At 41.6% G+C, this 15,107-nt stretch overlaps 1 protein-coding gene across 3 annotated transcripts in view; it reads left to right on the forward strand.

The window, feature by feature from the left end:
- The window catches only part of LOC135545638 (tight junction protein ZO-2-like), a 106,358-nt gene that overhangs the window by 46,206 nt on the left and 45,045 nt on the right, over positions 1 to 15,107 (forward strand). Inside the window, exon 1 of one of the 3 annotated variants that reach the window (XM_064973405.1) lies at positions 6,955 to 7,080. The exons of 1 other annotated variant lie outside the window; for it this stretch is intronic. In XM_064973405.1, coding sequence (XP_064829477.1) covers positions 7,006 to 7,080 — 75 coding nt within the window. In that variant the 5' untranslated portion in view covers positions 6,955 to 7,005. Of the gene's footprint in view, positions 1 to 6,954; positions 7,081 to 7,494; positions 7,638 to 15,107 lie in introns of those variants that run through there. One more of the 3 variants, XM_064973398.1, reaches the window with a different exon arrangement.

Consider the following 15,107-nt stretch of genomic DNA (forward strand, 5'->3'; position numbering starts at 1 on the left):
GAAAGAAAGGGTCCAGATTGTCTAGCCCGGCTGATTTGTAGGGGTCCAGATTTTGCAGCTCTTTCAGAACATCAGCTGAACGGATTTGGGAGAAGGAGAAATGGGGAAGGCTTGGGCGAGTTGTTGTGGGGGGTGCAGTGCTGTTGACCGGGGTAGGAGTAGCCAGGTGGAAAGCATGGCCAGCCATAGAAAAATGCTTATTGAAATTCTCAATTATGGTGGATTTATCAGTTTTGACAGTGTTTCCTATCTTCAGTGCAGTGGGCAGCTGGGAGGAGGTGTTCTTATTCTCCATGGACTTTACAGTGTCCCAGAACTTTTTTGAGTTTGTGTTGCAGGAAGCAAATTTCTGCTTGAAAAAGCTAGCCTTGGCTTTTCTAACTGCCTGTGTATAATGGTTTCTAGCTTCCCTGAACAGCTGCATATCACGGGGGCTGTTCGATGCTAATGCAGAACGCCATAGGATGTTTTTGTGTTGGTTAAGGGCAGTCAGGTCTGGGGAGAACCAAGGGCTATATCTGTTCCTGGTTCTAAATTTCGTGAAAGGGGCATGTTTATTTAAGATGGTTAGGAAGGCATTTAAAAAAAATATCCAGGCATCCTCTACTAACCGGTTCAGATCATTATCCTTCCAGGATACCCCTGCCTGGTCGATTAGAAAGGCCTGCTCGCTGAAGTGTTTCAGGGAGCGTTTTACAGTGATGAGTGGAGGTCGTTTGACCACTGACCCATTACGGATGCAGGCAATGAGGCAGTGATCGCTGAGATCTTGGTTGAAGACAGCAGAGGTGTATTTAGAGGGCAAGTTGGTTAGGATGATATCTATGAGGGTGCCCGTGTTTAAGGCTTTGGGGAGGTACCTGGTAGGTTCATTGATCATTTGTGTGAGATTGAGGGCATCAAGTTTAGATTGTAGGATGGCTGGGGTGTTAAGCATGTTCCAGTTTAGGTCGCCTAGCAGCACGAGCTCTGAAAATAGATGGGGGGCAATCAGTTCACATATGGTGTCCAGAGCACAGCTGGGGGCAGAGGGTGGTCTCTAGCAGGCGGCAACGGTGAGAGACTTGTTTTTAGAGAGGTGGATTTTTAAAAGTAGAAGTTCAAATTGTTTGGGTACAGACCTGGATAGTAGGACAGAACTCTGCAGGCTATATTTGCAGTAGATTGCAACACCGCCCCCTTTGGCAGTTCTATCTTGTCTGAAAATGTTGTAGTTTGGAATTAAAATTTCAGAATTTTTGGTTGTCTTCTTAAGCCAGGATTCAGACACAGCTAGAACATCCGGGTTGGCAGAGTGTGCTAAAGCAGTGAATAGAACAAACTTAGGGAGGAGGCTTCTAATGTTAACATGCATGAAACCAAGGCTATTGCGGTTACAGAAGTCGTCAAAAGAGAGCGCCTGGGGAATAGGAGTGGAGCTAGGCACTGTAGGGCCTGGATTCACCTCTACATCGCCAGAGGAACAGAGGAGAAGTAGAATAAGGGTGCGGCTAAAAGCAATAAGAATTGGTTGTCTCGAACGTCTGGAACAGAGAATAAAAGGAGGTTTCTGGGGGCGATAAAATAGCATCAAGGTATAATGTACAGACAAAGGTATGGTAGGATGTGAATACAGTGGAGGTAAACCTAGGTATTGAGTGATGAAGAGAGAGATATTGTCTCTAGAAACATCATTGAAACCAGGAGATGTCATTGCATGTGTGGGTGGTGGAACTAATAGGTTGGATAAGGTATAGTGAGCAGGACTAGAGGCTCTACAGTGAAATAAGCCAATAAACACTAACCAGAACAGCAATGGACAAGGCATATTGACATTAAGGAGAGGCATGCTTAGTCGAGTGATCAAAAGGGTCCGGAGAGGGGAGAGGTTGGTTGGGGGTCACGGCGATTTAGACAGCTAGCCAGGCCATCGGTAGCAAGCTAGCATAGGATGGACGTCTGTTATTAGGCACCTCTTGCGTTCCGTCAGTAGATTAGTGGGGTTCCGTGTGGTAGAGGGGATTAATCCAAATCACACAACAACAACAAAAATAAAAAACAATAGATATAGTTAGAGGCCCAAGAAGAAAAAATAAAAATAAATAAATAATAATACAAATAAATAAATAAATAAATTGTCTGACTCCCCGTTCCTGCTTCCGGCATCTGCCCTTACACAAGTGGTCTGAATAATTTCCGAATGCACTGTAGATAAGGGTTTTGTTGGTATGAGCTTGTAATATCCCAATCACTTAGCAAAGTACAGTAGATTGGCCTATACTTTAGATATGTTAGTTTGTTTTGCATCAACTAACAGCTGTTCGATTTCTGGTAAGAGATTGTTGATTCATTTGCACTGTCCCTGTTAAATACAATTAATACATAAACTGTTAGAGTTTCAGAGACTAACTTTTCTTCAAACAACAGAGAAGAAGAAGCTTTATATCTTCAGATGCAGCAGGCTTATGATGCACTTTTTGGTTTCCAGTATAAATTATTTAAAGCCACCTGACAGACTGTAGACTATGATGTGTCATCCATTTTAGAGATGGGAGAAGTGACTCATAAACTTGATGACAGGTCTTGCTCATAGCAAGTCTATGAATGCTTTAAGCAAGTCTTATGGAGCATTTTGCATAAGAGACAATAGAAAAGGTGGTACAAAGAAAGTGAGCTAGACTATTTCTCTGGCTTGCATAGTTAGAGAATATCAAGGATGGGATTAGTTTTACTGTTTGGGTAATGTAATTATGTGTACTGATGGTGCAAAAGCCATGACAGGGAGACATAGTGGAGTGGTAATGCATGTGCAAGCAGTTGCTCCCGACGCCACTTGGGTACACTGCAGCATCCACCGAGAGGCTCTTGCTGCCAAGGGAATGCCTAACAGCTTGAAAGACGTTTGACACTATAGTGAAAATGGTTAACTTCTTTTGGGCAGGTGGGACGGTAATGTCCCACCTGGCCAACATCCAGTGAAATTGCAGAGTACGGAATTCAAACTACAGTATTATAAATATTTACATTTCATAAAATCACAAGGGTAATACATCAAAATAAAGCTAAATGTCTTGTTAATCCAGCCGCTGTGTCAGATTTCAAAAAGGCTTTACGGCGAAAGCAAACCGTGTGATTATCTGAGGACAGCGCCCCGCATACAAACACATGAAAAACATTTCAGCCAGGCAGGTGCGACACGAAAGTCAGAAATAGCGATATAAAAAATGCCTTACCTCAGATGATCGTCTTCTATTGGCAAACTGGGAAAGGTCCCAGTTACATCACAAATGGTCCTTTTGTTTGATAATGTCCTTCTTCATATCCATAAAAACTCAGTTTAGCTGGCGCGCTTCAGTCAAGAATCCATCCAGTTTCCATCCATCAAAATGCATACAAAATTACTCCCAAATGTTACTAATAAATAAGTCAAACAACATTTATAATCAAACCTTAGGTACCCTAATACGTAAATAAACGATCAAATTTAAGACGGAGAATCGTTATGGTCTTTACCGGAGAAAAATACCAAATAACGCTCTCTTCCACACACTTGGAAATACTACAGCCAAAATGGGAGCCACCTAGAAAAACAAACATTTCTGGCTCATTTTCCCAAAAACCAGCCTGAAACTCTTTCTAAAGACTTGTCAACAGTTCTGTTATACATATCAGTTATGTTATACTCAGACATAATTTTGGCAGTTTTAGAAACCTAGAGTTTTCTATCCGAATCTACCAATTATGTGCATATCCTAGTTTCTGGGCCTGAGTAACAGGCAGTTTACTTTGGGCACGCTTTTCATCCGGACATCAAAATACTGCCCCCTACTAGAGGTCGACCTATTAATCGGAATGGCCCATTAATTAGGGCCGATTTCAAGTTTTCATAACAATTGGAAATCGGTATTTTTGGGCTCCGGTTTGACGATTTAAAAAAATAAATAATAATAATAATTGTATACCTTTTATTTAACTAGGCAAGTCAGTTAAGAACACATTCTTATTTTCAATGACGGCCTAGGAACAGTGGGTTAAATGCCTGTTCAGGGGCAGAATGACAGATTTTCACCTTGTCAGCTCGGGGATCCAATCTTCCAACCTTACAGTTAACTAGTTCAATGCAATAATGACCTGCCTGTTATGCGAATGCAGTAAGCCAAGGTAAGTTGCTAGCTAGCATTAAACTTATCTTATAGAAAACAATCAATCAATAATCACTAGTTAACTACACATGGTTGATGATATTACTAGATATTATCTAGCGTGTTCTGCGTTGCATATAATCTGACTGAGCGGTGGTAGGCAGAAGCAGGTGCGTAAACTTTTGTGCGTTTTGCCAGCAGCTCGTCGTTGTGCGTCAAGCATTGCGCTGTTTATGACTTCAAGCCTATCAACTCCCGAGATGAGACTGGTGTAACCGAAGTGAAATGGCCTCCAATAATTGGTATCGGCGTTGAGAAATCATAGTCGGTCGACCTCTACCCCCTACCCAAGAGAGGTTAACTTTAAAGCAAGGCTCCTGAACTCTTGTGTATTTTGCAATGATTCAATGATATGGGCATGTAACACTTTTAAAACAGAGGTACGCTGGTTAGCAAGGGGCAAAATATTGACACATTTTTTAATTGAAAGACGATCTTAACCCTTTCTTTACTGACCTTTTTCACTTGTCTGACTGCTTGCATGATGATGAGTTTCTCAAACGACTGGCCAATCTGTGTGATGTTTTTTCTCGCCTGAATGATCTGAATCTAGGATTACAGGCACTCTCCGCAACTATATTCAAAGTGCGGGACAAAAAAATTGAGGCTATGATTAAGAGGTTGGAGCTCTTCTCTGTCTGCATTAACAAGGACAACACACAGGTCTTTCCATCATTGTATGATTTTGTGTGCAAATGAACTCAAGGTTACGGACAATGTCAAATGTGATAGCGAAGCACCTGAGTGAATTGGGTGCGCAATTACACAGGTACTTTCCCAAAATGGATGACACAAACAACTGGATTCGTTATCCCTTTCATGCCCTGCCTCCAGTCCACTTACCGATATCTGAACAAGAGAGCCTCATTCAAATTGCAACAATCGGTTATGTGATAATTGAATTGAATCAGAAACCACTGCCAGATTTCTGGATTGGGCTGCACTCAGAGTTTCCTGCATTGGCAAATCATGCTGTTTAGACACTGATGGCCTTTGCAACCATGTACCTATGTGAGAGTGGATTCTCGGCATGAACTAAATACAGGCACAGACTGTTTGTGGAAAATTATTTAAGACCGAGACTCTCTCCAATACAACCCAACGATGCAGATTTATGTGCATCCTTTCAAGCACACCCTTCTCATTAACCTGTGGTGAGTAATTCACCATTTCTGATGAACAAATAAGGTTTTATATGTAAGCTGGATAAATAAAGAATAAGAATAATTATATTATATTATTATTTGTGCCCTGGTCCTATAAGAGTTCTTTGTCACTACCCGGCTCGTGGGAAATGACAAACTCACACGCATTCTTATGTGAAATAAATGTATCATACAGTGTGTGTGTGTGTGTGTGTGTGGGGGGCAGGCTTACAATGATGGCAAAAAAAACAACATTTGAGAGTGCGCTCACCCTGGTGTGAGAGGGGGTACTTAATGAAACTCCGGCTGTAAATGTAGGTAATAGATCGCAAAGCAGGGCATCTCCAATTCCCCACTGAGCTAAACTTTGCAAATGGCTGGTTCTTTTTCTCATAACACATCTCAACTGCAGTGCGTTTTTCAGCAGCTCACATCAGCAGGATTGGGAGATTTTTCATTAGCAGGGACATCTACCGTGGATCGCTAAAATAAAGATTATGATCACACTTCCTCAATTTAAATATTATGGGGACACCTACACATTTGGCAGCCAAGCACAAGTTATCAGTGTAGCTTATTACTGTCGAGACATGTTGAATATTTTTACACCTAGAATAAAAACCTCCAGGTTTGTCACTAAAAGTCCTTAAAAGAAAGTTTTTGGAAAAACGATTCCCTTGCAAACAATTTCCTGGAAACACACATGCTGGGGAAATAATTACATAACCAACATCTCTAGTAATACGAATGCCGTTCAAATTTGGCTCATGTCCCTTTAATCCCAGAGTAATTCTTACCAGGTCACTCCTAACCTTCTGTCTAGAGATCCGGACAATAAGACACAAAATCAACAAATGCACACACACATGCAGTGCGCACAGACACACATTCAGTACGCATAGACACACACACACACACACGATCTCTGTCTGTGTGTGTGTGTGTGTGTGTGTGTGTGTGTGTGTGTGTGTGTGTGTGTGTGTGTGTGTGTGTGTGTGTGTGTGTGTGTGTGTGTGTGTGTGTGTGTGTGTGTGTGTGTGTGAGATTTAATTCCTGGTAAGCATTAGTTGCCTCTTACCGTGTGGATCAGAATGGAATATAATTAAAACCCTGTTCATACTATCGTGCCCTCAGACCCGTACCATACTCTGCTTGCTCTGATAGCTTCTAGTTCTATGGTGGATGTAACTAATTAAACCGATTTTATACTAGATCCAGTCTCTCTCTCCAGCACTCCCGCTCTCCCCCTCTCTCTGTTACAGTGTAATTAATTATGTTTTATTCAGCTGTCAGCTCAGTGTTGATCAGATGAGATGAGTTGTAGAGGGTCGGGTCAGCTTGCCCTTAATTTGATTATACTGTGCTTTGCTACCTGCGGGTTTTCTACTGTCACTGTTTTAGTCATGAATATTGCTATCTGACACTGCACAATGAAGTGTTTGATATTCACGACATTACTGGGTGCTGATATTCGTGTGTGTGTTGTATTAGGATTACATAAGCCTGGAGGAAGCCGGTGAATTGGGGGGGGAGCGAGCAAGAGCGAGACGGAGTAGGGAGGGAGAAGAGAATGTGGAGGGAGGGAGGGAGGGAGAGCAGACGGATGGGAGACCCTGGCGCCCTGACTCCCATTCCGACCGCCGACCGCTCGGCTGGTGTTGTGTAGCGAGGCGATTGACATGTCGACAGCTCTCCGCAGGAAGTGGGTGCGTGCAGTGTGCACGCTCAGGACTCTGCGAGCAGGAGGAGGAAGCGTGAGTTGTGTTTATTTTTAGTTCCCCCTGGGCCGACTAATCCGTTCTGCCACTCCGGCTTAATGGGATTGGAGGTCGGCTGACTTCAGTAGGCATTAGACTGTAGGACCATAGGGCTGCTCTGTGTGCTCACTGGGTTGTCTGCTGTACCCCAACCAAACCAGCCTGTGCTGCTCTGGGCCAGGCTTGGCTACTGGGTACTGTACTGGTGCCATACAAACAGTGTTGTGCCAAAACAGGGCTCGAGCTTAGCTTAGCTGAGCCATGGATAAGAAGCGTTCAGCGGGTCGAGATTGCGGGAGATGAGATGAGCCATGAATTTGGATTGCCTGCAGTTGGGGGACTGGTGTTCAGGGGCCCGAGGGGGTCCATGGCTGCGCCACACGGTGGAGGACCAGGGTGGAGGTGGTGGGGGCCGGGGAAATAGGAGCGCAGCAGGAGGTCAACCCAGGCTGGAGGTGCCTCTCCTGGGAGGACCCTGGCTCAACTCGGAGGAACTAAGGAGCAGCGTGGTGGTGCTCTATGCTCCTGCTGGGAACACATGCTTCCTCCGACTGGTACTAGAGACAGAGAGAGAGACCCTCTGCCCTTGCCGCTGATCATCCACCTCCCCAAAAGGATCAACTATCTAGTTCTGATCCCTTGAGGAAAGATCTCACCCTGCTCTCTGCTTTCCCCTTAGAGCTCCCTGGCTTTCTGGCATGTGTTTGACTAGATGTTTGTTTGTAGACTAACATAGTTGTTTGGTTGTAGAACCGAGTGTTGCAACTATGTTAAGTGAAGTTCTGTTTCTGGAAAAGTTATACTGTGGTAGCTAGCTGAACTCAGTATTACAACTTGGTTATTTAGCTGCAGATAGACACTGTACTGTTGCACAGTTCCTCATGGCAATTCTAGTAAATCACAATTGCTAAATTTTGATCCAAAAGGAAATTGCTCGAGCCAAGAACTCTATTTGCCAAGTGGATAATACAGGGTTGAAGAACTGTGCTGCTCCAATAGGCAATTGCTCTGGCTGAGAAATGCTTTTCACTGCTCTTCATTTGAGAGGCGAAGAAACTGTTGATGAATGATGTTGACTCATACTCCCGTATTGGTGCTCGTACTCAGTCAGTGTGTGTGTGTGTAATGAAAAAGCTCTCCCGCTCCATCTCTCATGCTAGCAAAGTGCTTTTGCATGAGTTGGAGGTTGGTAGCATTTAGCTGTGTGATTTGCATGGCAGTCAGTCAGTTGTGGGTGGGTGGGTTGTGGGGAACAATTATTTCCGGGTGGGTAGGGGGGTGTGGTGTCAGTGCAGTCCCTCCTGTGGGTTGAGTAGGTGTGTTCTACACTACATCCAGCTCTCTGGAACAGATAGCAGCCAATACAGATGAGTCCTGATGCCATTCACACTTGAGAGAGGAGTTTACAGAGAGGATAGTACTCAAGGTTGCAGGATAGCTATGCATCTGTGGCGGTTGATCAATTTGTGTCCGTGTGTTTTTGTGTGTTCTGCATGTGTGTCTGTCTGCACATTGTCATCGCAGGTATAGAATTATGTCAGATCAGTGTGTGTGTGTGTGTGTGTGTGTGTTAGGGATGGGTATTTGACATTTGACTGTTTGAGTACTCGCATAAAAAAAAAATCTATTTTTAGAACACAAGGCCCACACTGGAAAAAAAATTGTGCGTATATCTATATGCCAACAGTGCGCAACGATGCCTAATTTATCATAACAATTACAGATAATGAATCCTAATTGCCCCATATACAGTACCAGTCAAAAGTTTGGACACACCAACACATTTTAAGGGTTTTTCTTTATTTTGACTATTTTCTACATTGTAGAATAACAGTGAAGACATCAAAGCTATGAAATAACACAGTAACCAAAAAAGTGTTAAACAAATCAAAATGTATTTTAGATTCTTCAAAGTAGCCACCCTTTGCCTTGACAGGTTTGCACACTCTTGGCATTCTCTCAACCAGCTTCACCTGGAATGCTTTTCCAAACATCTTGAAGGAGTTCCCACATATGATGAGCACTTGATGGCTGCTTTTCCTTCACTCTGCTGGTCCAACTCATCCCAGACCATCTCAATTGGGTTGAGGTTGGCTGATCTTGGAGGCCTGGTCATCTGATACAGCATTCTCCTTCTTGGTCAAATAGCCCTTACACAGCCTGGAGGTGTGTTGGGTCATTGTCCTATTGAAATACAAATGATAGTCCCACTTAGCGCAAACCAGGTGGGATGGTGTTTTGCTGCAGAAGGTTGTGGTAGCCATGCTGGTTAAGTGTACCTTGAATTCTAAATAAATCAGTGACAGTGTCACCAGCAAAGCACCATCACACCACCCCCTTGCTTCATGGTGGGAACCACGCATGCCGCGATCATCCGTTCACCAACTCACAAAGACACCGCGGTTGGAACCAAAAATCTAACATTTGGACTCATCAGACCAAGGACAGATTTCCACCAGTCTAATGTCCATTGCTCGTGTTTCTTGGCCCAAGCAAGTCTCTTCTTATTATTCCTGTCCTTTAGTAGTGGTTTCTTTTCAGTAATTCAACCATCAAGGCCTGATTTTACACAGTCTCCTCTGAACAGTTGATGTGTCTCCTACCGTGTCTCCTACTTGAACTGTGAAACATTTATTTGGGCTGCAATTTCTGATGCTGGTAACTCTAATGAACTTGTCCTCTGCAGCAGAGGTAACTCTGGGTCTTCCTTTCCTTTGGCGGTCCTCATGAGAGCCAGTTTCATCATAGCGCTTGAGGCATTTTGCAACTGCACTTTAAGAAACTTTCAAAGTTATTGACATTTTCCGCATTGACTGACCTTCATGTCTTAAACTAATGATGGACTGTCATTTCTCTTTGCTTATTTGAGCTGTTCTTGCCATAATATGGACTTGGTATTTCACAAAATAGGGCTATCTTCTGTATACCACCCCTACCTTGTTACAACCCAACTGATTGGCTCAGATGCATTATGAAGGAAACATATTCCACAAATGAACTTTTAACAAGGCACACCTATTAATTGAAATGCATTCCAGGTGACTCTCTCATTAAGCTGGTTGAGAGAATGCCAAGAGTGTGCAAAGCTGTCAAGGCAAAGGGAGGCTACTTTGAAGAATCTCAAATATAAGATTTGTTTTGGTTACTACATGATTCCATGTGTTATTTCATAGTTTTGATATCTTCATTATTATTCTAAATTGTAGATAATAGTCAAAATAAAGAAAATACCCTGGAATAAGTAGGTGTGTCCAAACTTTTGACTGGTACTATATATTCAGAAAACAAAAGTGCCATTTAAGATGAATTTTTTAAAACTATAATATCAACCGGTTATTATTATATTGTGGAATACAATCTTCAAAAAAGGTAGTAACCTCAGCAGTGGTGTTCTCTTGTAGAAGCCTATGGCTGTGCAATGCCATAGCCTTGTTTTTGTTAATTTAGCAGACATGACGCTCTTATTTTCCATGCCCTTATCACAGTCAAGACACACTTATTTTCTAGTAAAACATGATCTAATATAACAAAATAAAATAGAACAGAATAGTGCTATGTAATACGCATCTCGCATCTGGAACAGTTATTCTGTAAATGAGAATGTTTTCTCAGTCAACTTGGTAGTCAACCTGGTAAAATAACGGATAAATTAGAAAAATTAAAACATTCCCAAATAGTGATCATTTGAAACAGGGCTCAAGTTGAAAGACAATTTGTTCAGGGTTACAAACCAAATCTAACCTTCTGTTCGATATACAGACATTGTTTATTCTGCCTGCTCTTTGGAATTTTCTAAATGGATGAACAATTCCACATTTGAACACTTCATGGGGATGAATTATGGCCAAAACATATATTTGGTGAGTAGGCCGAGGCTTAGTGATTCTGATAAATACACTGTCTTTATCAAACTAATGTTTTTGCATATTTTCAGTGTGGACCCTTGCCATGTTCAGGGGGGTTATAGGCCAGGGCTGTTCCTGGAGAGCTACCATCCTGTATTTTTTTTTACTCGCACCCTATTCTAGCAGACCGTATTTGAATAATTAGCTGGTTTATAAGCTGAACCAGGTTAGGTACACCTGGCGTTGGAGCGAAAACCTACAGGAGGGTATCTCTCCAGGAACAGGGTTGGAGGCCCTTGGCCTAGGTTAACCAATTCTAAGTGGCACTAGCAGTTTGGCAACGTATGTGTCACTAGTTACCACAGCCACAAAGTCATAAACCTCTCCAATTTCTAAAATGTATCTTCTTCAAATCTGATTTTAAACCTTTAACCACACTGCTAACATTCTGCATAACCCTAAACTTAAATTAAGACCAAAAAGCTAATGTTTGTTTTTAGGATTTTTTTTCTAAATAATGCCAAATCTGCCTTTGTAAATGCAGTTATTAGTGACAACTGCAAAGTAACCTAAATGGAAATTAGACTGGATGCAATTATTCCAAAACTGCAGCTCATTGTTGGAACACATATTTCCCTACTTCAGTCAACCAGCCATTTTGAATTTGTGATAAAACTGTCATCAGTTTGCAAGGAATGTAGCTTGTGTTTGAGGGAGTGGTCGGGATGCGATTTGAATGAGTGAGACAGAGGGGAAAGGGAATTTAGGGAGAAGAACTGTTTGATACTAGGCTTGGTTTAATTTTTGGACCAATACAATGTGAATTGATTTATTTTTTGTTGTGCCCTGCAACTGCACATGCAATTGTAGGAAATTAGCTTGAAAACTGCAACATTTTCATCCAGCCATGCCCTGCTGAAGTTATAGTAAAACTCTTATGCTATGTTTGTCTCGCTCGAGTTGTGTTCTGATTATTATTTTACCTTTATTTAACTAGGCAAGTCTGTTATGAGAGGGTCCCTGATTTAATTTCCTATCACAAAAGGGCTCCCTGTTCCCCCCCAAAAAAGTTTGAGAACCCCTGCTCTTTGTTGTGAGCTGAGGGACACTGGGGAGAAGCAGAGGTGTGACTGACTGTCACTTCAGGGCCTAGCTGCTCTCTCATAGCTACTAGTCCATCTGTGCCCTGTATAACACCAGTCTGCTATACATTACCATACTTAAACCGGCAATCTGCAATTGCTACTTCCATTTTTGGACTTGTTTTGAAGGGGGTCTATGGGCGAGGAGAGACTGCATTGCATACTCTTTTTTTTTCTCACATAGCCACCAACCAATAATTTGTGTGCATGAACAAACTGTGGTCAATAGAAAGCAGTTTGGATTTCACAGCATTGTAAAAGCCAACTGACTGAAACATTAAAAATATGTTGTTGTTTTTACCTGGTCCAACTCAGACTGTGGAGGTTAGTTCCCACGCCCTCAGAAGACGGGCTCTATATCCCAGGATCAACGAGGACGGTGTGCGAGTGCCTTAGGGCTGCACGATTAATCAAATGTTTATCTAAATTGTGATATTGACATGCACAATATCCATATTGCAAAAGGAAGCCGTCTCTAACAACCATTTTCTTTACTTTTGTTTGTTTTGTTTGTTTCTTTATTTGTTGCTTGAGTTGACGGAGTTCAATCCCACACACACCAAGCCCCACCCCCTGTCACTCAAGCGGAGATTCACTCTGCGTGCATTGACCATACAACAGCATTCAGTCAACAGATTTTTCCAAAAAATAACGACACAGCTTTCCACTTTGCTTCTTAATATAATTCCAAATGTTTTCTACATAATACTATTTGCGTAACTTTCTCTCTGCAAAATTCTATTTTTTTTGGTCTTAGCAAGCTGCAAATATGCATTAAAAAAATGTGTTAGGCTCTAATGCTAATCGCTAGCTATCTAGCTGATTATCTAAATTCACTGAGATATGGCAAATCATGCTAGCAAACTATTTCTCTAATACAGTCCGGTACCAGTCGTGGAGTATATCAGCATTGTTTGTGCAGCAGTGCCTTCAGAAAGTAGTCACACGCCTGAATTTAAAATGGATTACATTAAGATTTTGTTAAACTGGCCCGCACACAATATCCCATAATGTTAAAGTTGAAATATATATGTGTTATTATAAATGAATAGCTGAAATGTCTTGAGTCAATAAGTATTCAACCTCTTTGTTATGGCAAGCCTAAATAAGTTCAGGAGTAAAAATGTGCTTAACAAGTCACATAATAAGTTGCATGAACTCACTCTGTGTACAATAAGTGTTTACCATGATTTTTGAATGACTACCTCATCTCTGTACCCCACACATACAGTTCAGTTATCTGTAAGGTCCCTCAGTCAAGCAGTGAATTTCAAAAACAGATTAAACCACAATGACCAGGTTTTCCAATGCCTTTCAAATAAAGCAGACATTGAATATCCCTTTGAGCAAGGTGGAGTTATGAATGACTTTTTGGATGGTGTATCAGTACACCCAGTCACTGCACAGATAGAAACAGAAACGTCCTTCCTAACTCAGTTGTCGGAGAAGAAGGAAACATTTCAGGGGTTTCACAATGAGGCCAATGGTGACTCGAAAACAGTTACAAAGTTGAATGGCTGTGATAGGAGAAAACTGAGGATGGGTCAACATTGTAGTTACTCCACAATACTAACCTAATTGACTGAATGCAAATATGGAAGCCTTTAGTGAAAATATTCCAAAACATGCATGCTGTTTGCAGCAAGGCACTGAAGTAGTACTGTATAAAATGTAGCAAATCAATTCACTATTTGTTCTGAATACAAAGTGTCATGTTTGGGGCACATTACTAAGTACCACTCTCCGTATTTTCAAGAATAGTGGTGGCTGCATCATGTTATGGTATGCTTGTAACCGTTGAGGACTGGGGAGTTTTTCAGGATAACAAAAGCAACACAATGAAGCTAAGCACAGGTAAAATCCTAGAAGAAAACCTGGTTCAGTCTGCTTTCCACCAGACACTGGGAGATTAATTCACATTTCAGCAGAACAATAACATAAAACACAAAGCCAAATCTACACTGGAGTTGTTTACCAAGAAGACAGTGGCCGAGTTACAGTTATGACTTAAATTTGCTTGGAAATCTATGGCAAGACCTGAAAATGGTTGTCTAGCAATGATCAACAACCAATTTGACAAAGCTTGAAGAATTTTGAAAATAATCGAAAAAGCACAATCCAGGTGTAATCGCTGCCAAATGTGATTCTAACATGTATTGACTCAGGCGGTCGAATACTTATCTAATCACGATATATTACTGTTTTATTATTTTATGTATTTATTTATTTTACAAATTTTCTTCCACTTTGACATTAGAGTATTTTGTGTATTACAAAAAATTACAATTAAATTAATTTTTATCCCACTTTGTGGAAAAAGTCAAGGAGTCTGAATACATTCTGAAGGCACTGTACCTATCTATTTTAATCTAATTGGAGTCCCATGGGAAACACTGACCAACACTGTGGTGACTACTCTGTCAACCATCTCCACCCTTCCTTTTTCATTCAGTGTTATTCCAACCGTAAAATTAGAATGATCATTCTATTTCTATGATTCCAACAGTTTATCCAGCTGTTTTGATGTATAATCACAAGTAAAATCGCAATCGCAATATTTGGTACAAAAATCACAATTCTATTTTTTGCCCATATCGTGCAGCCCTAGAGTATGAATGCATGGTTGCGTGTGTGTGCAGGCAGAGGTAGGTCAGTCTCCTACGCTGACCGGTGCCGAGTTAATCACCAAAGAATTGATCCATCCAGATGTGTGTCTGTTTCCACTTTGTCCTGTGTGTGTGTGTGTGTGTGTGTGTGTGTGTGTGTGTGTGTGTGTGTGTGTGTGTGTGTGTGTGTGTGTGTGTGTGTGTGTGTGTGTGTGTGTGTGTGTGTGTGTGTGTGTGTGAGAGAGATTTAGATACTCCTACTCACTTGGATAACACAGAGAGGGTCAGGCCTATTTTAGAGCCTGTGTGGGACAGTGTTTTCAAATTAAAATGTATTTGTCACATGCGCCGAATGAAATGCATATTTACAGGGCCTTTAACCAACAATGCAGTTCAAGAAATAGAGTTAAGAAAATATTTACTAAATAAAA

The sequence above is a fragment of the Oncorhynchus masou genome, chromosome 1 (genome assembly GCF_036934945.1).
Source record: "Oncorhynchus masou masou isolate Uvic2021 chromosome 1, UVic_Omas_1.1, whole genome shotgun sequence".
Classification (NCBI taxonomy): domain Eukaryota; kingdom Metazoa; phylum Chordata; class Actinopteri; order Salmoniformes; family Salmonidae; genus Oncorhynchus; species Oncorhynchus masou.